This window comes from Lagenorhynchus albirostris, chromosome 3, assembly GCF_949774975.1.
Source record: "Lagenorhynchus albirostris chromosome 3, mLagAlb1.1, whole genome shotgun sequence".
In the NCBI taxonomy this organism is placed as follows: Eukaryota; Metazoa; Chordata; class Mammalia; order Artiodactyla; family Delphinidae; genus Lagenorhynchus; species Lagenorhynchus albirostris.
Genome location: NC_083097.1, coordinates 156,243,142 through 156,267,844, shown reverse-complemented (window position 1 = coordinate 156,267,844; position 24,703 = coordinate 156,243,142). Strand labels below are relative to the sequence as shown.

General features: G+C 38.4%; 1 protein-coding gene across 2 annotated transcripts in view; it reads left to right on the top strand.

The window, feature by feature from the left end:
• PGBD2 (piggyBac transposable element derived 2) overlaps window positions 1–17,413 on the top strand; it is a 29,357-nt gene extending 11,944 nt beyond the window's left edge. Inside the window, exons 2-3 of one of the 2 annotated variants that reach the window (XM_060146606.1) lie at window positions 13,097–13,160; window positions 15,388–17,413. In XM_060146606.1, coding sequence (XP_060002589.1) covers window positions 13,144–13,160; window positions 15,388–17,149 — 1,779 coding nt within the window. In that variant the 5' untranslated portion in view covers window positions 13,097–13,143 and the 3' untranslated portion in view covers window positions 17,150–17,413. Of the gene's footprint in view, window positions 1–13,096; window positions 13,161–15,268 lie in introns of those variants that run through there. The other variant, XM_060146604.1, reaches the window with a different exon arrangement.
• The last annotated feature ends 7,290 nt before the right edge of the window (window positions 17,414–24,703 follow it).

Sequence of the window (24,703 nt, the reverse complement as noted above, 5' to 3'; positions counted from 1 at the left end):
TGACCAGGGCTGCAAATACAAGTTGATTGATTCCTAAGCAAGAAACTATAACTATATTTTTAAACCTTAAGTCAGAATTCCTAAGGGCCTGATGGGGCAGAATGTGCCTTCATCCCATCTGACAAGACTGAATGCAGCTGTATTGCTTGGTGGTAAAGATAGCCCACTAGTTCTGTACCTACATAATCTCACCCTCTCTAAATGGGAGTGGACTGAGGGAAGGCACTTGCTAGGCTAATATTGCTTTCTGCAACCTAGACCAGCACAATGGTTGAATCTAATGAACCTTCCAAAAATGGAAGAGTTTGGGTATAAATGAAGAGAAGGAGGAATAGTAGCTAAGGGTAAGTAGTGAATAAATGTGTTATGTAAAAAGGTAAATTCGGTATTACATTAGTACCTCAAAAGAGCTCAGAGCAAGAGATGACGTTGTTTCTTAGCTCAATTATATCAGATGTCTGAAAGAGTGAAGCCATATGTTTGCTGAAACCACTCCTGCTTTTGGAACCTGATATGATCGAATGAAAGACTGCAAACCGGAGTGGCCTAACCCTGGGAAACATCCTCATACAACAAAATGATGAACTGGAATGATTATTAATGACTGCATGGGGTTCTAGTAATGTGCCGGTATCTTTTGACTTGGGTATCATTTTGCTGAAAGGGGTCTGTGGCCAGAGCCCATGGGGTGGGCTATGAGATAATAGAAAATATGTATAGATCTCTGCCCCAGTTCCTGGAACAGAGCTCCTGAAATCCTTGTAATTTCCTATGTGATAAGAGCACTAGGAGCATCTTTTGTCCTAATATTTGGTTTTTGACCTGGGTTCCTGGCACAGGGCTCCTGAAACCCTTGTAATTTCCTGCGTGATAGGAGTGTCCTTTGTTCTAAGGAGGTGACTCTGGTTGGGTGCCTGGATGGCTCCTGGATGAGGGCTGGTTACCAGAAAGACCAAGCCATGATTGGAAGCTTGGAATTTTCAGCCCCACCCACTCCCCATTCTCTTGAGAAGGGAGGAGCTGAAAACGGGATTAATGATAAATCATGCCTACATGATGAAGCCTCCATAAAAATCCCCAAAGTACAGGATTCAGAGAGCTTCCGGATTGGTGAACACATGGAGGTGCTGCGAGAGTGGCGTGCCTGAAGAGGGCATGGAAGCTCTGCACCCTTTCCCCATACCTTGGCCTGTGCATCTCTTCATCTGGCTGTTCATCTATATCCTTTATCATATCCTTTAATAAACTGGTAAACATAAAGCATTTCCCTGAATTCTGTGAGCCGCTCTAGCAAATGCATTGAACCCAAGGAAGGGATCATGGGAACCCCTGATTTATAGCCAAGTCAGACAGAAATTGTGGGTAACCTGGGGACCTACTACTTGTAATTGGCATCTGATGTGGGGAGCAGTTTTGTGGTACTGAGCCCTTAACCTGTGGGATCTGACACTGTCTCCAGGTAGATGGTGTCAGAATTGTTGGACACCCAGCTGGTGTTGCAGAGAGTTACTTGTATGGACCCCCCCCACCCCGAATTTAGTCACTAGAAGTGTCAGAAGTGAAACGTTCTATGCTAGTGGTAAAGAAGACCCACAGGAGAGAACAAAGGAGGGAAGGACTGGGTTTCTTCCTACCCAGGAGGAGGAAAACTGGGTTTTTCCAATTTAGTAGTGTTCTCATAAAGGTATTCTGGCCCATATATTGATGTTAACTTGCATTTCTGTGGGGAATGAGGACCTAGAACTTCCTAGTCCTTCATCTGTTGATATCACCTCCCCCATTATCTGCCTTTTGATTAGATAGTTTAATCTATTTACTTTAAACATAATTACTGAAAAGGGGAGACTTATTTTGTCGCATTGCTATTTGTTTTGTGTCTGTCTATCTTATAGCTCTTTTTGTCTCTCATTTTCCTCCATTACTGCCTACCTTTTTTGTGTTTAGTTGATATTTTGCAGTGACATGTTTTGATTTCCTTTTAATCTCCTTTCATGCATATTCTTTAGATTTTGTTTTTGCAGTTACCATGGGATTATATAGAATATCCTAATGTAACTAATTTCACTTGATAGCAGCTTTGCTTCAGTTGCATACATAAACTCCTCTCTTACAAAGTTCTTCCCCCCTTATATTACTGATGTCAAAAATTACATCTTTAATTTATAATTGTTTTTTATGCATTCATCTTTTAAATTCTGTAGAAAATAAGAAGTGGAGTTACAAACTAAAATGACAACAATGTTTTTTTTTTTAAATATGGGTTTATATATTTACCCTTACTGGTAACTTTATCTTTTCTCAAGTATGACTGAGTTACTGTCCAGCATCCTTTCCTTTCAACATTAAGGACTCTCTTTAGCATTTCTGGTATTGTGGGTCTAGTGGTAATGAATTCCTTCAACTTTTGTTTGTCTGGGAATATCTTAATTTCTCCCTCATTTTTGAAGGACAGTATTGCTGAATATAGAAATCGTGGTTCGCAATTTTTTTTCTTTGAGCACTTTAAATATATCATCTTACTACCTTTTGGCCTCTAAGGTTTCTGATGAGAAATTGACTGATGATCTTATTGCAGATCCTTTATACTATGAATTGCTTCTCTCTTCCTGATTTCAAGATTCTTGCTTTGGCTTTGGCCAATTTGATTATGATGTGTGTTGGTGTAGGTCTCTTTAGTTTATCCTACTTCAGGGTTTGTAGATCTGTGTCTTCCCTCAAGTTTGGGAAACTTATGGCTATTGTTTTTTCAAGTAATGTCTGTGCCCTTTTCTTTCTCTTTTCCTTTTGAGATTCTCAAAATGTGTATGTTGACTGACTTGGTGGTGACCCACAAGTCTCTTAGGCTCTGTTCACTTTTCTTCATATATATATTTTTTTCTGTTTGTAAGAGTTGATATTTTTAATAGTCCTGTGTTCAGTCCTTTTTTTCTCCCTTCACAACCCTGGTGTTGAACTCCTCTAGTGAATTTTTCATTTCAGCTTTGTTTATATATTGTTTGCCTGATTTCCTTTAGTTCTTTGTCCATGTTTTCCATTTACTTGCAGCATATTTAAGATGATTATTTTAAAGTCTTTGTCTAGTAAGTCTGATATCTAGGTTTCCTCAGAGTTGGTTCTGTCAGCTTTAAATGAGCCACATTTTCTTGTTTCTTTATGTGCCTTGTGATTTTTTTTGCTAAAAATTGAATGTTTTTCTATTATTATGTGGTAACTCTGGAAATTAGACTCCTTGCCTTCCCCAGGGTTTGCTTTTTTAAATTTTTTGAAGGCCATTGTAGTTCATTTGTTTTGGGACTTTTCCAAACTATTTCTGCAAAGACTGTATATTGTCATGTGTGATCACTGAAGACTTTGTTCCTGTAGCTTGTGTTCAGCTAATCTTTTGACAGAGAATTCCATGAATCTCAGGAGCTGAAACAAACAAAAAAACACTGAAAAAAACCCAAAAAAAGACCATCTACCTCTCCCTGTCTTTACATATTTGCTCTTTGCAGGGACACTCCTTCATCACTTAGTTAGGATACTCTTAATCTTGGGATTAGCCCGAGGTAAAAATTTAAGGTCTCAGGAGTTTTCTGAGCATGTGTCTTGGTCTTGCATGTGGCTTTCTTAAATTCCTCCATATTCGTGGAAGCTTTTGAATGTCCTGTATTTCCAAATGGCCTTAAATGGTCTGTTATGTATCTTTACCCACAGTCTGTTGCTCCAGACGTCTGTGGATTTGTATTCTGCCTCACAGCTTTTTCTGCCACACCAGGGTTTTAGGTATCCTTAAGACACGTTAGAGCAGAAATACACAATAATTTGCAATCAGGTTTGCTCTTTCTCCCTTTAGTTTGAGGGGAAAACTGGGAATTGGGCGTCTGGCTACTCAAGACTAAGATTGCTGCAGCACTGGAAAGGGGGTAGGTCAAGGGTGAGTAAGAACTCCACAAAACGTTCTATTGTTTTGAAGTTGGCTTTTTAATTTTTTTTTCAGTTGTATTGAGATATAATTGACATACAACACTGTATAAGTTTAAACTACCACATAATGACTTGTCATACTTATATTGTAAATTGCTATAGTAAGTTAACGTCCATCTCATATAGTTATGAAGAAGAAATTTTTTTTCCTTGTGATGACAACTTTTAGGATTTAATCTCTTAGCAACTTCCAAAGATACTATACAGCAGTGTTAACTATGGTCATCATGTACATATTTCCCCAGTTATAAACTGAGACTTCCTCATTTATTTTATACCTGGACACTTGACCTTTTCACCACCATCAACCAATTCCCTCTTCTTCAACCCACCACCTCTGGTGACCACAAATCTGATTCTTTTTATATGAGTTCATTTGTTTGTTTTTTTAGATTCTACATATAAGTGGGATCATACGATATTTGTCTTTTTCTGTCTAACCTATTTCACTTAGCATAATGCCCTCAAGTGCATCCATGCTGTCACAAATGATAGGATTTCCTTCTTTTTTATGGCTGAATAACATTCCATTATATATATGTACCACATTTTCTTCAGTGGACACATCTTGGCTATTGTAAATAATGTTTCAGTGAATGTGGGGATGCAGGTATTTCTTCAAATAGTGACTTCATTTCCTTTGGATGTATACCCAGAAGTGGAATCGCTGGACTGTATGGTAGCTTTATTTTTACTTTTTTGAGGAACCTCCATACTGTTTTCCGTAGTGGCTGCTCCAGTTTGCATTCCCACCGGTAGTGCACAAGGGTTCCCTTTTTTCCACATGCTTGATGTGTCTTTTTGATGGCAACCGTTCTAACAGGAGTGAGGTGATATCTTACAGTGGTTTTGATTTGCATTTCCTTGACGGTTAGTGATTTTTTAAAATAAATTTATTTATTTTTGGCTGCATTGGGTCTTCATTGCAGTGCACGGGCTTCTCATTGCGGTGGCTTCTCTTGTTGCGGAGCACGGGCTCTAGGTGCACAGGCTTCAGTAGTTGTGGCACGCAGGCTCAGTAGTTGTGGCTTGCGGGCTCTAGAGTGCAGGCTCAGTAGTTGTGGCGTACAGGGCTTAGTTGCTCCACGGCATGTGGGATCTTCCCGGACCAGGGCTTGAACCTGTGTCCCCTGCATTGGCAGCCGGATTCTTAACCACTGCGCCACCAGGGAAGTCTGACGATTAGTGATGTTGAGCATCTTTTCATGTATCTGTTGGCCGTTCAGTATTTTCTTTGGAAAACTATCTAATTTCCTCCACGTAGCACCCCAGGACTGGGCACCTAATCTGTGGCTTGAATTGCTCACTTCCCAGGGCAGGTGTCTGCCCTTATAATCTTCCATTTCCTCTGAGTCCCCTTCCAGGAGCACCAGGTCCTGACCCCATCTTTTCTTCCCTTCATACCTGATCACGTGTATATCTTTCCTACATCCTTGTTTGTACAACAGGCCTTCTGCCAGTTTCCACTTAGTTTTCAGTGAAAATTGTTTACGTGTAGATATATTTTTGATTTGTTTGTGGCGGGCAGTGAGCTTCACGTCCTCTCACGTTGCCATCTTGATCCCTTTGATTACTATAGCCTTATAATATAGTTTGAAATGAGGAAGTGTAATGCCTCCTGCTTTGTTCTTTTTAGGATTGCTTTGACTATATGAGGTCTTTTGTGGTTCCATATAAATTTTAGGATTGTTTTTTCTACTTCTATAAAAAATGCCATTAAATCTTGATAGGGATTGCATTGGATCTGTAGATGGCGTTGGGTAGTATAGACATTGTAATATTAATTCTTCCAATCCATAATCGTGGGATATTTTTGTCTTCAGTTTCTTTCATCAATGATTTGTAGTTTCCAGTGTAGGGAGTTTTTTTTTACTTCTTTGGGTAAATTTATTCCTATATATTTTATTGTTTAATGCTATTGTAGTGGGGTAATATTCTTCAATTCCCTTTTTTAAAAAATATTTATTTATTTTTTGGCTACACTAGGTCTTAGTTGTGGCATGCGGGGTCTTTACTTGCAGCATGCAGAATCTTTAGTTTTCGTCATACAGGATCCTTAGTTGTGGCATGAGAACTCTTAGTTGCAGCATATGGAATCTAGCTCCTGACTAGGGATCCAACCTGGGCCTCCTGCATTGGGAGTATGGAGTGTTAGCCTCTGGACCACCAGGGAAGTCCCATTCTCCAATTCTTAAGAGAATTCAGTTTTAAAGTATAGTAATGCTACTGATTTTTTTTTTTTTTTTTTTTTTTGCGGTACGCGGGCCTCTCACTGTTGTGGCCTCTCCCGTTGCGGAGCACAGGCTCCGGACGCGCAGGCTCAGCGGCCATGGCTCACGGGCCCAGCCGCTCCGCGGCATGTGAGATCTTCCCAGACCGGGGCACAAACCCGTGTCCCCTGCATCGGCAGGCAGACTCTCAACCACTGCGCCACCAGGGAAGCCCATGATTTTTGTATGTTGATTTTATATCCTGCAACTTTACTGAATTCATTAATTAGATCTAACGGTTTTTTTGTGAAGTGTTTAGGGTTTTCTGTATGTAAAATCATGTCATCTGTAAATAGAGACAGTTTTTCTTCTTCCTTTCCAATTCTGATGCCTTTTATTTCATTTTCTTAATTTATTGCTCTGGTAGGACTTCTAGTACTGTGTTGAATAGGAGTGGTGAGAGTAGGTATCCTTGTCTTGTTCCTGATCTTAGAGGACAAGCTTTCAGTCTTTCACCACTGAATATGATGTTAGCTGTGTGCTTGTCATCTGTGACTTCTGTTATGTTGAGGTATGTTCCTTCTATACCTAAGTTGTTGAGAGTTTTATCTTGAAAGGATATGGTGTTTTGTCAAGTGCTTTACTGTATCTATTGAGATGTTCCTATGATTTTTATCTTTCATTCTATTGATGGTGTGCATCACGTTGATTTGCATATGTTTTATCAATACCACCCGTGCATCCCAGGGATGACTCCCACTTAATCATAGTGTATGATTTTTTTTTAACATCTTTATTGGAGTATAATTGCTTTACACTGGTGTGTTAGTATCTGCTGTACAACAAAGTGAATCAGCTATATGTATACATTTATCCCCATATCCCCTCCCTCTTGCATCTCCCTCCCACCCTCCCTATCCCATCCCACTAGGTGGTCACAAAGCACTAAGCTGATCTCCCTGTGCTGTGCTGCTGCTTCCCACTAGCTATCTGTTTTACATTTGGTAGTGTATATATGTCAATGCTACTCTCTCACGTTGTCCCAGCTTACCCTTTCCCCTCCCCACATCCTCAAGTCCATGCTCTATGTCTGCCTCTTTATTCCTGTTCTGCCCCTAAGTTAATGAGAAACATTTTTTTTTTAGATTCCATATATATGTGTTAGCATACGGTATTTGTTTTTCTCTTTCTGACTTATTTCACTCTCTGTGAGAGACTCTAGGTCCATCCACCTCACTACAAATAATTCAATTTTGTTTCTTTTTTTATGGCTGAGTAATATTGAATTGTATGTATGTGCCACATCTTGTTTATCCATTCATCTGTTGGTGGACACTTAGGTTGCTTCCATGTCCTGCCTATTGTAAATAGTGCTGCAATGAACATTGTGGTACATGTCTCTTTTTGAATTATGGTTTTCTCAGGGTATATGCCCTGTAGTGGGATTGCTGGGTCATATGGTAGTTCTGTTTTTAGTGTTTTAAGGAACCTCCATACTTTTCTCCATAGTGGCTGTATCAATTCACATTCTCACCAACAGTGCAAGAGAGTTCCCTTTTCTCCTCACCATCTCCAGCAATTATTGTTTGTAGATTTTTTGATGATGGCCTTTCTGACCGGTGTGAGGTGATACCTCAATGTAGTTTTGATTTGCATTTCTCTAACAATTAGTGATGTTGAACATTCTTTCATGTGTTTGTTGGCAATCTGTATATCTTCTTTGGAGAAATATCTATTTAGGTCTTCTGCCCATTTTTGGATTGGGTTGTTTGTTTTTTTGATATTGAGCTGCATGAGCTGCTTGTATATTTTGGAGATTAATCCTTTGTCAGTTGCTTCATTTACAGATATTTTCTCCCATTATGAGGGTTTTCTTTTCCTCTTGTTTATGGTTTCCTTTGCTGTGCAAAAGCTTTTAAATTTCATTAAGTCCCATTTCTTTATTTTTATTTCCATTTCTCTAGGAGGTGGGTCAAAAAGGATCTTGCTGTGATTTCTGTCGTAGAGTGTTCTGCCTATGTTTTCCTTTAAGAGTTTTATAGTGTCTGGCCTTCCATTTAGGTCTTTTATCCATTTTCAATTTATTTTTGTATATGGTGTTAGGGAGTGTTCTAATTTCATTCTTTTACATGTAACTGTCCAGTTTTCCCAGCACCACTTATTGAAGAGGCTGTCTTCTATCCATTGTATATTCTTGCCTCCTTTATCAAAGATAAGGTGACCATATGTGTGTGGGTTTATCTCTGGGCTTTCTATCCTGTTCCATTGATCTATATTTCTATTTTTGCACCAGTACCATACTGTCTTGATTACTGTAGCTTTGTAGTATAGTCTGAAGTCAGGGAACCTGATTCCTCTAGCTCCGTTTTACTTTCTCAAGATTGCTTTGGCTATTCGGGGTATTTTGTGTTTCCATACAAATTGTGAAATTCTTTGTTCTGGTTCTGTGAAAAATGCCATTGGTAGTTTGATAGGGATTGCATTGAATCTGTAGATTGCTTTGGGTAGTATAGTCATTTTCACAATGTTGATTCTTCCAATCCAAGGACATGGTATATCTCCCCATCTGTTTGTATCGTCTCTAATTTCTTTCATCAGTGTCTTATAGTTTTCTGCATACAGGTCTTTTGTTTATTCCTACGTATTTTTTTTTGTTGTTGCAATGGTAAATGGGAGTGTTTCCTTAATTGCTCTTTCAGATTTTTCATCATGAGTGTATAGGAATGCAAGAGATTTCTGTGCCTTAATTTTGTACTTTGCTACTTTACCAAATTCATTGATTAGCTCTAGTAGTTTTCTGGTATTGTCTTTAGGATTTTCTATGTATAGTATCGTGTCATCTGCACACAGTGACAGTTTTGCTTCTTCTTTTCTGATTTGTATTCCTTTTATTTCTTTTTCTTCTCTGATTGCTGTGGCTAAAACTTCCAAAAGTATGTTGAATAATAATGGTGAGATTGGGCACCTTGTGTTGTTCCTGATCTTAGAGGAAATGGTTTCTGTTTTTCACCATTGAGAATGATGTTGGCTGTGGTTTTTCATATATGGCCTGTATTATGTTGAGGCAGGTTCCCTCTAGTCTACTTTCTGGAGAGTTTTTATCATAAATGGCTGTTGAATTTTGTTGAAAGCTTTTTCTGCATCTATTGAGGTCATCGTATGGTTTTTATCCTTCAATTTGTTAATATGGCATATCACATTGATTGGTTTGCATATATTGAAGAATCCTTGCATTCCTGTGTTAAACCCCATTTGATCATTTAATGTATTGTTGAATTTGGTGTGATAGTATATTATTTAGAATTTTTGCATCTGTTTTCATCAAGGATATTTGTCTGTAGTTTTCCTTCCTTGTAATGTCCTTATTCTGGCTGTGGTATCATGGTAATACTGACCTTGTAAATGAGTTTAGGGGTGTTCCCTTCTCTTTGATATTTTGGAAGAGTTTGGGAAGAATTGGCATTAATTCTTTAAATGTTTGGTAAAATTCCCCTTGAATCCATCTGGTCCTGGGCTTTTCTTTGTTGGGAAGTTTTGGGTACTGATTCAGTCTCCTTACTAGTAACTGGTTTGTTCACTTTTTCTCTTTTTTCTTGATTCAGTCTTGGTATATTTTTTGTTTCTAAGCATTATCCATTTCTTCTACATTGTCCAGTGTGTTGGCAGATAAATGTTCCTACTACCCTCTGATCCTTTGTATTTTTTTTTAACTTTTTATTTTGTACTGGAGTATAGCTGATTAACAATGTGATCATTTCAGTTGCACAGATCCTTTGTATTTCTGTGGTATCAGTTGTAATGTCTCCTTTTTGATTTATAATTTTGTTGGTTTTTTTTTTCTTGGATAGTTTAGCTAAAGGTTTGTCAATTTCGTTTGTCTTTTCAAAGAACAAACTCTTAGTTTTGTTAATCTTTTCTCATTTTTTTCTTCTCTCCTTTAGTTATTTCTGCTCTAATCTTTATTGTTTCCTTCCTTCTGCTAACTTTAAGCTTAGTTTGTTCTTTTTTCTAGTTCCTTGAGGTGTAAAGTTGGGTTATTTATTAGAGATAGTTGTCTTTTCGTTCTGTATGTGTTTATGGCTATAAAGTTCCCTCTTAGAACTGCTTTTGCTAACATCCCCTGTTTTCGTATATTGTGTTTCCAATTTTGTTTGTTTTAAGATACTTTTTAGTTTCCTTTTAATTCTTATTTGCTACATTGGTTGTTCAGGAGAATTATTTTTATGCATTCTTGAGTTTTTCAGTTATCCTCCTGTTACTGATTTCTAGCTTTATACCACTGTGTTCAGGAAAGATACTTAGTATGATTTTGGTCTTGTTGAATTTGCTAAGACTTTTTTTGTGGCCTAACATTTAACATCCCAGTAAATGTTCTATGTGTGCTTAAGAAGAATGTATATTTTTCTATTGTTGAATAGAATGTTCTGTATATGTCTTTTATGTGCGTTTGGTCTATAGTGGCATTCAGGTCTGATGTTTCCTTATTGATTCTTTGTCTGAATGATCTACCATTGTTGAGAGTGGGATATTAAAGTCCCCCCTCTTATCTTATTGCCATTTATTTCTCCTTTTTGTTCTCTTAGTATTTGGTTTATATATTTAGGTGCTCAAATATTTAGTGCTTAAATATTTACAATTGTTATATCTTTTGATGGATTGTTGTTTTTCATTATGTAATTATCTTATTTTCTTGTTTCCATTTTAGTAAAGTTAATTTCGACTGACATAAGTATAACTACCCCTGCTTTCTTTTTTTTTTTTTTTTGGTTACTATTTGCTTGAAATATCTTTTTCCATCCTTTTACACTCAGCCTATATGTATATTTAAAGATCAAGTGAGTATCTTGTCAGTAGCATATCATTGGATCTTACTTTTTTATCCATTAAGCCATTCCATGGCTTTTGGTTAGATAATTTAATGAATTTACATTTAAAGTAATTATTGATGGGTAAGTACTAATTGTTTTCATTTTGTTCATCGTTTTCTGTTTTATAAATCCTTTGTTTCTTCTATTCCTGTTGTGTTCTTTTATGATTTGATGAATTATTGTATCATTATGCCTTGACTTCTTTATCATATTCTTTTGTGTAACTACAGTAAGTTTTTCTTTTGTGTTTGTCATGAGGTTTACATAAAATCTTGAAATGATAGCACCCTATTTTAAACTGGTAACACCTTAACTTCTGTAACATTTCTAAACTTTACTCTTTTACTTCTCCTCCCCCTCACATTTTAGATTATTGATGCTACAGTTTACATATTTCTTATAGTATGTATCTAATAACAGATTATTGTAGTTATAGTTGTTTTAGAATGTTATTTTTTCCTTTGTTTTTAAATTGGGGTATAGTTGTTTTACAATGTTGTGTTAGTTTCTACTGTACAGTAAAACGAAGTAGAGTTCCCTGTGCTATACAGCAGGTTCTTATTAGTTATCTACTTTATACATATTACTGTATATATGTCGATCCCAATCTCCCAGTTCATCCCATCCCTCCACTCCCCTCCCCCTGCTTTCTCCCCTTGGTGTCCATACATTTGTTCTCTACATCTGTGTCTGTATTTCTGCCTTGCAAACCGGTTCATCGGTACCATTTTTCTAGAATCTACATATATGCATTAACTTTTAACTTTAAATCTAGAGTTGTTAGTGAATTATACACTCCTATTACCTGACTGACTTTATAGTTACCATTACCAATGAGTTTTACACTCTCTTCATATGATTTTATGATATAATTAGTGCCCTTTTACTTCTACTTGAAGAATTCCTTTTAGCATTTATTTTAAAGCAGGTCTTGTGGTATGAACACCCTCTGCTTTTGTTTGCTTGTGAAAGTCTTTATGTCTTCTTCAGTTTTGAAGGACAGCTTGCTGGGAATAACATTCTTAGTTGATAGTTTTTTCTTTCTACATTTTCAATGTATCATCCCATTCTCTCCTGGTCTGAAAAGTTTCTGTTGAAAAATCTGCTACTAGGCATTCCCCTGTATGTAATTTCTCTTTTTCTTGCTGCTTTCCAAATTCTTTCTCTGTCTTAGACTTTTGACAATTTAATTATAATGTGTCTTGGTGTAGCCCTATTTGAGTTCAACCTATTTGGGGTCCTTTGGGCCTTCTGCCTACTACAGGTTTGTTGGAAGTTTGATGTAGTTAAAATTATCCACCTTCCTTTAAGTTTCTGTGTTTTCTATAAGAAAGGTTTCCCTCTGTGGTCATTAATATACTTTAAAAGTTTTGCTTTTTTGCAATTAATACTTAATACATCTAGGACTTCGCTATCTAATATAGTAGCCACCACATGTGACTATTTAAATTTGAATTACTTAAAATTACATAAAATTAAAAATTCAATTTCTCAGTCACACTAACCATATATCCAGTGGTTAATACCCATATATGGCTCATGGCTACCATATTGGACAGCACTGATATAAAACATTTCTATCATTGTGGCAAGTTCTATTGGCAGTGCTGATGTAGGACAGTAGTCTTCAACCAGGGGAGATTTTACCTCCTACTCTCCCCACCAGAGGACATTTGTCTAGAAACCTTTTCGTTTTTCACAACTAGTAGGGTAGTTGTTCTATTGGTATCTAGTAGATGGAGGCCTGGGATGCTGTTAAACATCACATAATACATAGGACAACCCCCCAGGAGAAACAAAATGCCAATAGTTCTGACTGTGGGAAACCCCGCTCTAGAATGTATTTTGTTGTGAGGTGTGAGATGGGGGAGCTTGTTCTTTTTCCCTCTGACTAGCCAGTCAACTACACCTCATTTCCTGTGTGTACTTGATCCATTTCCCTCTGGTTGATAGTGAATCTTGAGATTTTTTTTCCCTTAAATGGTAGAGAAGGTCCTATTCCTTTGCTAATTAAGATATGATTTCTTAAAACTGACTTCTGTTGTCTTACAGATTCTTAGACTCTGCAAGTAAAGACAAGCTCATGTTCACAATATACCATGGCTTCATCATCAAGGTAGGAGTAATGTTTGTTGAAAGGCTTTATGCAAGTACAGTTGACTCTTGAACACATGGGGATTAGGGGTGCTGACTCTCCGCATTTGAAAATCTGTGTATAACTTTATAATCAGGCCCTCTGCACTGGCGGTTCCAACCCACTGAGGATCATGTAGTACTCCAGGACGTATTTACCGAAAAAAATCTATGTATAAGTGGACTCACATAGTTCAAACCCATGTTATTCAAGGCTAACTATATTTACTTCTCTGCTTTTGAAAGACCAAGTCTATAACATTTTCAGTTCTCAGTCCTGCTGCCCACCCTAAGCACTTGGTGTCTATGAAGCACCAAGGAGGGAGAGGAGAGAGGAAGATTGGAGAAAAGACAAGGCAGACAAAGGAGTGTGTATGGTACAGTACGGGTGCAGCTGTGTAGTTCTAGTTCTGCACTTGATCTAAAAACATGATTTACTTTCCTCATCTTTCAAGACACAAGATGGTTGTCTGTGGGGCTGCCTCAGTTCCTGCAGGCTTTCTCACTCCAAGGGTTTGAACAGGTATGCACAGAGGTGTTTGAGGGCCTGTTTGAGTGGTGAGGCTAGCAGAGATTGTGGCTGGGCAGGCCTGGATCTGCTGCTGTGGACCAGGGGAGGCATGAAGATGGCTGTTACCCTTGAGAACGTGTCTTAGTTCGAGGTCCATGGAAAGGAAGAGCTTCAGGTTTCCTCTCCCTTTCTGGCTGGCCATGGAGAGCTTGAGGCATACCTCATCTCCCCAGAGGTCAGACTTCTTGTGCTCTAGCCTCCAGCAGGGGTGGCTGGTGGAGTCAGTGTCCTGGAAGTGAGGTTGGAGTGAATCTCTAATGCAGCTTAAACTCCAAAGCCTAAGAGCAGGCAGAGAAATAGCCTTTGTGGTAAAGCCTGCATCCTCCCTCTGGTACACGGCTTTTCTCATGCAGAGGCCAAGGCATAGGGCAGCAGCAGTGCCCACCTTCCCAAGTCCAGTCTGTTCTCATAGCCAGAGTAATGTATTTGACCCCTCACTGTCCTGCTCCATCCCCTCAGGGGCTTCCTGTGATAACTGAATACAGCTGGAAGTCCTGATCAGGACCTCTGGAACCCTGTGGGGCCTTGGCCCTGGACCCAGCCACCTCTGCTCTACTCTCCTCCCCTCACTACATCTGCAGTGTCACTAACCTCCTTGCTGTTCATAGATATCAAGTCCCTTCAACCACAGGGCCTTGCACCTGTACCTACAGTTCTTTCTCTCCCTCTGGGACACCCAGTCTCCAGCTGTCTGCAAGGCTCACTCCACCTCTCCAGGCCATCTGCCCTGTGAGCCTTCCCTCATCATATGTCTAAAGTAGCACCTCCAGCCCTATTCCTTTGCTGCACTCTCTGTCCCTTATTCAGGATGGCCCTCATCACTACCTGATGCCGTCCTGCATAGCTGCGTGTTTGTTGATGTGTCATCTGTCTCCTCCATTTGGAAACAAGTGCTATGCAGGTCAGGGAGTGGAGTGTGCTCACTGCCAGCCCCTGGGCAGCACCTGCTCGTGGTTGGTGCCCACTAAATACAAATATCTCTTGCATTTGGTTCCTACATGTACAGGGAGAGTTAGAATAGCAGGGGTTTCCATGTTTCCAAATCTATTTAGCAGTTAGTATGCAGTAGGATATCAGATGTTGAGGGAGCTTTGTGAAAATCTGTCTGAATCTGTTTAGGTCCTGAATTTGGGTAGTGAGAGTTCAAGTATGGAGAGTTTGAGAATTGGGGAAGTGAGGAAACTTATATATGCCAAGTGAGTAAGAAAAAGGGAAGAGACAGATAAGGCAGAAGCATGAAAGCAGGGCTGCTAGGGCCACTGAGTCAGGAGACATCGGTGGATGTCACTTCAGCAGCCGAGCCTTCCCATTGACAGTTACTGTTAACCAGGTGATAACAGTGGCACCTGGCTTCATCACTAGAGGGGATCCTCTATTCAGACACTTTATGTAAGAAGGAAAGGAAGTATGGAATACCTCTTTAGAATGTCTCCCTTCATTAAAATACTTCTGCACTTAGATGAATAATTTGTGTTTGTCTGGAAAATTCACTTATCTGGCACTATGACTTATGGTGTTAGGTCCAAGATGCTGTTGCAGTGGGAGTGCCCTCCTCTTGGGCAATGCTTTAGTGGAGTTTTCTGCTGAAGCACTGGCTTTCCTGCATGGCCTCTCTTCATTCTGTTTCCTGTCATCGCAGCAGCCTCACTACCGGGAGAAGAACCGGCTCAAAGCTGAAGTCCATGAAGTTGCTTGAGGTTCTGAATGCTCTGGAGGAGGAGGAGTCTGACCAGAGTAGGGAGGAGATCTTCATTGCACCGCCCAACAATGCCTCAGGGGACTTCACTGATGAGGACTCGGGTGATGAAGATGGCCGGCGAGGAACGCTCCTGCCTGGCAATGTGCTGCATGCCTTTGTTGTGCCTGAGGACTCTGGCACCGGGGAGGATGATGATGACCTGCAGCTGCAGCCAGCCATGAAGAAGCAAAAGGCAGTAGTGGAACCTCAACATGTTTGGACCAAAAGAGATATCTGCCCGGACTTCACCAGTTGGACAGCATCGGATCCTCATATGGAGGATCTCAAAAGCCAGGAACTGAGTCCTGTAGGCCTCTTTGAATTGTTTTTTGATGAAGGAACAATTAATTTTATTGTTAATGAAACCAATCGTTATGCTTGGCAGAAGAATGTCAACCTGGGTCTCACAGCTCAGGAATTGAAGTGTGTTTTGGGCATTTTGATTTTAAGTGGGTATATCTCCTATCCAAGGAGAAGGATGTTTTGGGAAACATCCCCTGATTCACATCATCATCTTGTGGCTGATGCAATTAGAAGGGACAGATTTGAACTGATCTTCTCATACCTGCATTTTGCAGATAACAATGAGCTTGATGAAAGTGATAGGTTTGCCAAGGTGAGGCCTCTCATTGTCCGCATGAACTACAATTTCCAGAAGCATGCACCCTTGGAAGAGTTCTACAGCTTTGGCGAGTCTATGTGTGAGTACTTTGGACACCGGGGGTCCAAGCGTCTGCCTGCGGGGAAACCTGTGCGGCTGGGCTACAAGATCTGGTGTGGGACGACCAGCAGGGGCTATTTGGTGTGGTTCGAGCCCTCACAGGGCACACTGTTCACTAAGCCAGACAGGGGCCTGGACCTAGGAGGCAGTATGGTGGTGAAATTTGTGGATGCACTTCAGACACGTGGGTGTCTGCCATACCACATATTTTTTGACAAGGTTTTTACAAGTGTCAAATTGATGTCCATTTTAAGGAAGAAAGGAGTGAAGGCCACAGGAACTGTTCGTGAGTACAGAACTGAACGATGTCCCCTTAAAGATCCCAAAGAACTGAAGAGAATGAAGAGGGGTTCGTTTGATTATAGAGTTGATGAGAGTGAGGAGATCATCGTGTGCCGCTGGCATGATAGCAGTGTGGTCAACATCTGCTCCAACGCTGTGGGCATAGAGCCAGCAGGGCTGACCAGCCATCACTCGGGAGCAGCCAAGACGCAGGCCCAGGTTCATCAGCCATCCCTGCTGAGGCTGTACCAGGAGAAGGTCGGGGGTGTCGGCCGCATGGACCAGAACATCGCCAAGTACAAGGTGAAGATCCGGGGTATGAAGTGGTACTCGAGTTTCATTGGCTATGTTATTGACGCTGCTCTTAACAATGCATGGCAGCTGCACAGGATATGCTGCCATGATGCCCAGGTGGACCTTCTGGCCTTCCGGAGATATGTGGCCTGCGTGTACCTAGAGAGCAACGCGGATACATCATCCCAAGGGAGGCGAAGCAGGCGGCTGGAAACCGAGAGCCGCTTTGACATGATTGGGCACTGGATCATCCACCAGGACAAGAGGACCCGGTGTGCCCTGTGCCACTCACAGACCAACACCCGCTGTGAGAAGTGCCAGAAGGGTGTCCATGCCAAGTGCTTCAGGGCGTACCACATCCGGTAATGCATCCTGGGCAGAGGGAGCCCCCTGGATGTTTGGTTTGTTATGAGATGTTTACAGCTAATTACATATAGCATTTGGGGCCTTTGTGTGTTGTGTTGACAAAAAGAGACCTGAATCCCTGATTTGGTTTTGTATTCTTCCTCGTCTTCCTTACAGTTATCTTTTTATCATCTTCTGTTATGCCTACATGTAATATAAATTAATATTTATGTTAGTAATCATAAATGTTTATAAATATATATTTTATACTGTTTTTTATTTCAACTTATGGGCCCTTTTTTATTCAAATAAAAATCTTGCTTTGGGGTATAGCTGTCCTGATAAGGAGACTTGAACGTAACCAAAAACTTAAGAGAAACTTTCGTGAACAGTAAAAAGATTTTATAGTGTATGCTCTCAGTTATAATCTAAGATATAGGCAATATTGTATCAATATGATGAAGGATATCTTAATCATATTTATTTCACTTTAATTTAATGCTAGCAAACTGTCCAGGGACAGATAATCTGCCATGTATTTATCCAGCTGACTAGATTTGTAGAGTTTGTATTTTCTTGATAAAAAATATTTTTCTAATACACATATCCATGTGGAATCCATTTTTATAAATAGTGTGAAGTAGGGAGTTTTTTCCCCCAAATGGATGGTTAGCATCATATTAATATTAAAAGTTATATATATATTTCCCCAGTGATTTAAATTCTACCTTTAAAAATTCCTGAACTTTGGGGGAAAATACTGAAACAAAGAAAAAAGTTTATGTTAGAAAGCCTAGTGGAATATAATCCAGAAGAATAAAAGAAATACATATAAAAATTTGGACTTAATCAAAAATCTAAGAGAGCATGTTGAGTATCTTTATTTGGTAAAGAACTTTCTACAACAGCACAAATGAAAAAGAAACACATCAATATATTTGACCATATAAAACTGTAAAATTGACATTCATTAGTAAAGGTAAAATGCAAAGAAACTGAGAAAATATGTTACAAATAATTCCATTTGTAATAATATCCTCAGTGCAAAAAGATCTCGTAAACACATAGGTGACAAGGGTAAAATGTGCAATGTTATATAAAATAACAAATGATGGAAGATGAAAAACAAATGAACAGTGAAGATACATAAGAGGCAATAAACTGCAAAGGTAAGTAATTACTAGATATCCTTTTTTTAAACAAGTGAATTTATTTGTACATAATTACTGTTGGTATGGGTGTAGAAAGGTGACAGACTCATGTAGTACCTGAGGGAGTGTAAATCTGTACACTCTTTCTGAAGGCAATTTATCAGGTCCATCCAAAATCTTAAAAATTGTTCATACCCATAGAAAAGGAAATGTTTGGTCCATTGTGATGTGAATACATAAATAAAAGGGGCAGATCCTCCCTTCAGTGGAATCCCAATTATAAATGTAGAAGGAAAGATGGAAATAAAATACTGCTATTTGGCAAACACCACAGCAGTAATTTTGCAGGCAAGAACTGTCAGTAGATGCTAAACTTAGGAGGGCAAAGCATTTCCTCACAAGATATCCAGGGGGAATAAACAGAAACTGCTTAGTGGAGAAATCAGGCACACCACCACAACCAAACAGTCAAAGTTAATACCACCAGTATTGAGATAGAGACATCATGTGTCCTACCCCACTCTCCCCAGGTATGGTAGGTACACTGTGATATTCCTGCCCAGAATGTACAGCCTGCATTCTACATCATGAGAAAACATGAGACAAACGCAAACTGAGGGACATTCCACAAAACAGTTGAATACCTTTTGAAAGTGTTGAGGCTGTAAAGGACAAAGAAAATGAGGATCTGTCCACAATTAGATGAGACCAAGGAAGTGTAATAAATGTGATGTGTGATACTCGCCAGGTTCCACAAAAAAGCTTTCAAAAAGAACATTAGTGGGACAGTTGGTGAAACTTGAATAAGATCCACAGTTATACTGTTTTATAAATATTAATTTCCTGGCTTTGACAACTGTACTGTGGTTATGCAGTATGTCAGCATCTGGGGAAGACTGGTAAAAGGGAACTATCTGTACCCCTGGAACTGTTTTGTAGGTTTGAAATACTTTCAGAGTGAACATTAAAAAATGTTTATACCTTTGGTGCATTATTTCCATCTTTAGAAATCTAGCCTGGATACTTTAAAACATTTGTCTTAAGGAGAAGTTTGTTCATCAAATTCTACTCTTCAGTTTTCATCTCTTGCATCATGATGATCCTGAAATATTAACCAGGTGTTTTTTATCTTACTGATGGTCCAAATCAATTAATTGAATGGTTGTGGAAACAGTTTGTGAAGCTTCCAGAAGCTACAGAATGGCCAATTGTGATTCCTCTCTTAAGAGCTAAAGGAAATATTTACACTTAGACAGATGTTTGGTCGCAGGTTGTAATTGATGTATGATTGATGTAGGAGCGTGTGTAATTGATGTAGGAGCATGTGCCGTCTATCCCAGGCCACTAAATGATGCCAAAACTAACACAGTAGAAGACTGTGTAGACAATATGAAGTATCACAACTGGCAGTCAAGGCCAGATGACATTCCTTGTTGGCATATTCCCAAAGGAAGACTTTAAGGTACAAAATGAAACTATGGTCTGTCACCAATCCCACAATTGGGGAAGCACTTGAACAGATTGTCTACCTTGTCTACTCTAGTACTGCAGAACCATTCATGAATCTTTTAACTAGAAAGGATATGAAAGTCGTCCTGATTATTCTGGATGACATTTCAAAATTCTTCTAGTTGTTGAGAAACCAGACAAAATTAAAAACGAAACAAAACTTAGTACACCAAACTATGGAAGCATGCACAACATTGAAACTTTTCAAATGAACCATGAAAATGACTTTGTCTACAAGACTTCATTGATTGCCAGGCTATTATGTCTTTTTAAAAAAAGGTGGTAAAACACATAACATAAAATTTATTATCTGTTGTATTTTGTCAGATGCTTTTTCTGACTCTATTGTGATGATCATGTTATTTTTTTCATTTTATTAACGTGATATATTACATTTATTGATTTGTATATGTTGAACCATCCTTGCATCCCAGAGGTAAATTCCAGTTGGTCATGGTACATAATCCTTTTAATGCGTTCTGGAATTCAGTTTGCAAATATTTTGTTGAAATTTTTTGCATCTACATTCCTCGGGGATATTGGTCTGTAGTTTTCTTTTTTTGTAGAGTCTTTATCTGGTTTTGGTAACAGGGTAATGTTGGTCTTGTAGAATGAGTTCGGAAGTGTTCCCTCATCTTCAATTTCTTGGAAGGGCTTGAGAAGGATTGGCATTTATTCTTTTTAAAATGTATGGTAGAATTCACCAGTGAGGTTGTTTAGTCCTGGGGTTTTCTGTGTTGGGAGGTTTTGAGTACTTACTCAATCTCTTTACTTGTTATTGTTCTGTTCAGATTTTCTATTTTTTTTCCTGAATCAGCATTAGTAGGTTGTGTGTTTCTAAACATTTATCCATTTCTTCTAGGTTATCTAATTTGTTGGTGTATAACTATTCATAGTAGTCTCTTATGATTCTACGTATTTATGTAATATCAATTGTAATGTCTCCTCTTTCACTTCTAATTTTATTATTTGAGTCTTCTTTCTCATTATTTAAGTTAGTTTAGCTGAAGATTTGTCAATTTAGTTTATCTTTAAAAGTCAGCTCTTAGTTTTTTCATCTTTTCTATTGTTTTTCTGGTTGCTGTATTATTTATTTTGCTCTGATATTTATTATTTCCTTCATTCTCCTGATCCTGTGCTTAATTTTTCTTCTTTTTATGCTCTTTTATGGTTTAAAGTTAGGTTATTTAATTTTTTTTCTAGTTTCATAGTATATGCAGTTATTGCTTTAAACTTTCCTCTCAGAACTGCTTTTGCAGCATCCCATAGGACTTGGTATGTTGTACTTCCTTTTGCAGTTGTTTTGAGATATTTTTAAATTTCCCTTTTGATTTCTTTTGTTTTTTAAAGGTGTGTTGTTTAGTTTCCACATATTTGTAAATTCTCTAGCTTTCCTTTTGTTGATTTCTAGTTTCATACCAATGTGGTCAGAAAAGAGAATGCTTTCAATCTTCTAAAATTTACTAAGACTTGTTTTGTGTCTTATATGCTTTATCTTGGAGAATGTTCCATGTGTATTTGTGAAAAATGTGTATTCTGCAGCTGTTGGATGGAATGTTTTATATATGTCTGTTAAGTTTATTGTTCTAAAGTCTGGTTCGGTTTGAACATTTTTTTTTGGTTTTTCTTTGTCGATGATCTATCCATTGCTGAGAGTGAGGTATTGAATTGCCCTTTTATTATTGTATTATTGTCTATTTCTCATTTCAGATCAGTTAGTATTTGCTTAATACATTTAGGTGCTCCTATGTTGGGTGCATATATATTTACAATTGTTATATATTCTTGATGTATTGAGCTCATTATCATTATATAAAGACCCTTTTGTCTCTTATTCCTGTTTTTGGCTTGAAGTCTATTTTGTATTTTATATATATATATATATATATATATATATATATATATATATATAGCTACCCACTTTCTTTTGAATTCCATTTGCATGGGATATCTTCTTCTAACCACTTTGAGCCTATGTGTGCCTTTGGAGCTAAAGTGTATAAAGCCTCTTGTGTACAGTATATAGTTGGGTCTTTTTTTCCATGCAGCCACTCTATGCCTTCTCACCTCCTTTCCATTTCTGCTTCTTTCAGAATTTCTTGCAAGGTAGATCCAGTGGTTGAGAACTCCCACAGCTTTTGTTTGTCTGGGAAAGTAGTTATTTCTCCTTCATATCTAAAGGACAACTTTACCAGATAAAGGATGTTTTTTTAAACATCTTTATTGGAGTATAATTCCTTTACAATGGTGTGTTAGTTTCTGCTTTATAACAAAGTGAATCAGCTATACATATACATATATCACCATATCTCCTCCTTCTTGCGTCTCCCTCCCACCCTACTTATCCCACCCTCTAGGTGGTCACAAAACACTGAGCTGATCTCCCTGTGCTATGTGGATATTTCCCACTAGCTATCTATTTTACATTTTATAGTATATATAAGTCCATGCCACTTTCTCACTTCGTCCCAGGTTACCCTTCCCCCTTCCCATGTCCTCAAGTCCATTCTCTACATCTGTGTCTTTACTCCTGTCCTGCCCCTAGGTTCTTCATAACTGTTTTTTGTTGTTGTTGTTGTTGTTTAGGTTCCATATATATGTGCTAGCATACGGTTTTTGTTTCTCTCTTTTTGAGTTCACTCTGTATGACAGACTCTAAGTCCATCCACCTCACTACAAATAATGCAATTTAGTTTCTTTTTATGGCTGAGTAATATTCCATTGTATATATGCACCACATCTTCTTTATCCATTCATCCGTCGATGGACACATAGGTTGTTCCATGACATGCCTATTGTAAATAGAGCTGCAGTGAACATTGTGGTACATGACTCTTTTTGAATTATCGTTTTCTCAGGGTATATGCCCAGTAGTGGGATTGCTGGGTTGTATGGTTGTTCTATTTTTAGTTTTTTATGGAACCTCCATACTGTTTTCCATAGTGACTGTATCAGTTTACATTCCCACCAACGGTGCAAGAGGGTTCCCTTTCACCAGACCCTCTCCATCATTTATTGTTTGTAGATTTTTTGATGATGGCCATTCTGACTGGTGTGAGGTGATACCTCATTGTAGTTTTGATTTGCATCTCTGTAATGATTAGTGATGCTCCATATCCTTTCATGTGTTTGTTGGAAAGCTGTATGTCTTCTTTGGAGAAATGTCATTTAGGTTTTCGGCCCATTTTTGGATTGGGTTGTTTTGTTTTTTTGAGATTGAGCTGCATGAGCTGCTTGTAAATTTTGGAGATTAATCCTTTGCCAGTTGCTTCATTTGCAAATATTTTCTCCTCTTCAGAGGGTAGTCTTTTTGTCTTGTTTATGGTTTCCTTTGCTGTCCAAAAGCTTTTAAGTTTCATTAGGTCCCACTTGTTTATTTTTATTTCCATTTCTCTAGGAGGTGGGTCAAAAAGGATCTTGCTGTGATTTCTGTCATAGAGTGTTCTGCCTATGTTTTCCTCTAAGAGTTTTATAATGTTTGGCCTTATATTTAGGTCTTTAATCCATTTTGGGTTTATTTTTGTATATGGTGCTAGGGAGTGCTCTAATTTCATTCTTTTACATGTAGCTGTCCAGTTTTCCCAGTACCACTTATTGAAGTGGCTGTCTTCTATCCATTGTATATTCTTGCCTCCTTTATCAAAGATAAGGTGACCATATGTGTGTGGGTTTATCTCTGGGCTTTCTATCCTGTTCCATTGATCTATATTCCTGTTTTTGTGCCAGTACCATACTGTTTTGATTACTGTAGCTTTGTAGTATAATCTGAAGTCAGGGAGCTTGATTCCTCCTGCTCAGTTTTTCTTTCTCAAGATTGCTTTGGATATTCAGGGTCTCTTGTGATTTCATAAAAATTGTGAAATTTTTTGTTCTATTTTGTGAAACATGCCATTGGTAGTTTGAAAGGGATTGCATTGAATCTGTAGATTGCTTTGGGTAGTATAGTCGTTTTCACAATGTTGATTCTTCCAATCCAACAACATGGTATATCTCTCCATCTGTTTGTATCATCTTTAATTCCTTTCATCAGTGTCTTGTAGTTTTCTGCATACAGGTCTTTTGTCTCCGTAGGTAGGTTTATTCCTAGGTATTTTATTCTATTTGTTGCAATGGTAAATGGAGGTGTTTCATTAATTTCTCTTTCAGATTTTTCATCATTAGTGTATAGGAATGCTAGAGATTTCTCTGCCTTAAGTTTGTATCCTGCTACATTACCAAATTCATTGATTAGCTCTAGTAGTTTTCTGGTAGTGTCTTTAGGATTTTCTATGTATAGTATCATGTCATCTGCAAACAGTGACAGCTTTACTTCTTTTCCGATTTCGATTCCTTTTATTTCTTTTTCTTCTCTGATTGCTGTGGCTAAAACTTACAAAAGTATGTTGAATAATAGTGGAGAGAGTGGGCAACCTTGTCTTTTTCCTGATCTTAGTGGAAATGCTTTCAGTTTTTCACCATTAAGAATGATGTTGGCTCTGGGTTTATCAATATGACCTTTATTATGTTGAGGTTAGTTCCCTCTATGCCTACTTTCTGGAGGGGTTTTATCATAAATGTGTGTTGAATTTTGTCAAAAGCTTTTGCTGCATCTATTGAGATGATCATATGGTTTTTCTCCTTCAGTTTGTTAATATGGTGTACCACATTGATTGATTTGCATATATTGAAGAATACTTGCATTCGTGAGATAAACCCCACTTGATCATGATGTATGATCCTTTTAAATGTGCTGTTGGACTCTGCTAGTATTTTGTGGAGGATTTTTACATCTATGTTCATCAGTGATATTGGCCTGTAGTTTTCTTTCTTTGTGACATCAGTGTCTGGTTTTGGTATCAGGATGATGGTGGCCTTGTAGAATGAGTTTGGGAGTATTCCTCCCTCTGCTGTATTTTGGAAGAGTTTGAGAAAGATA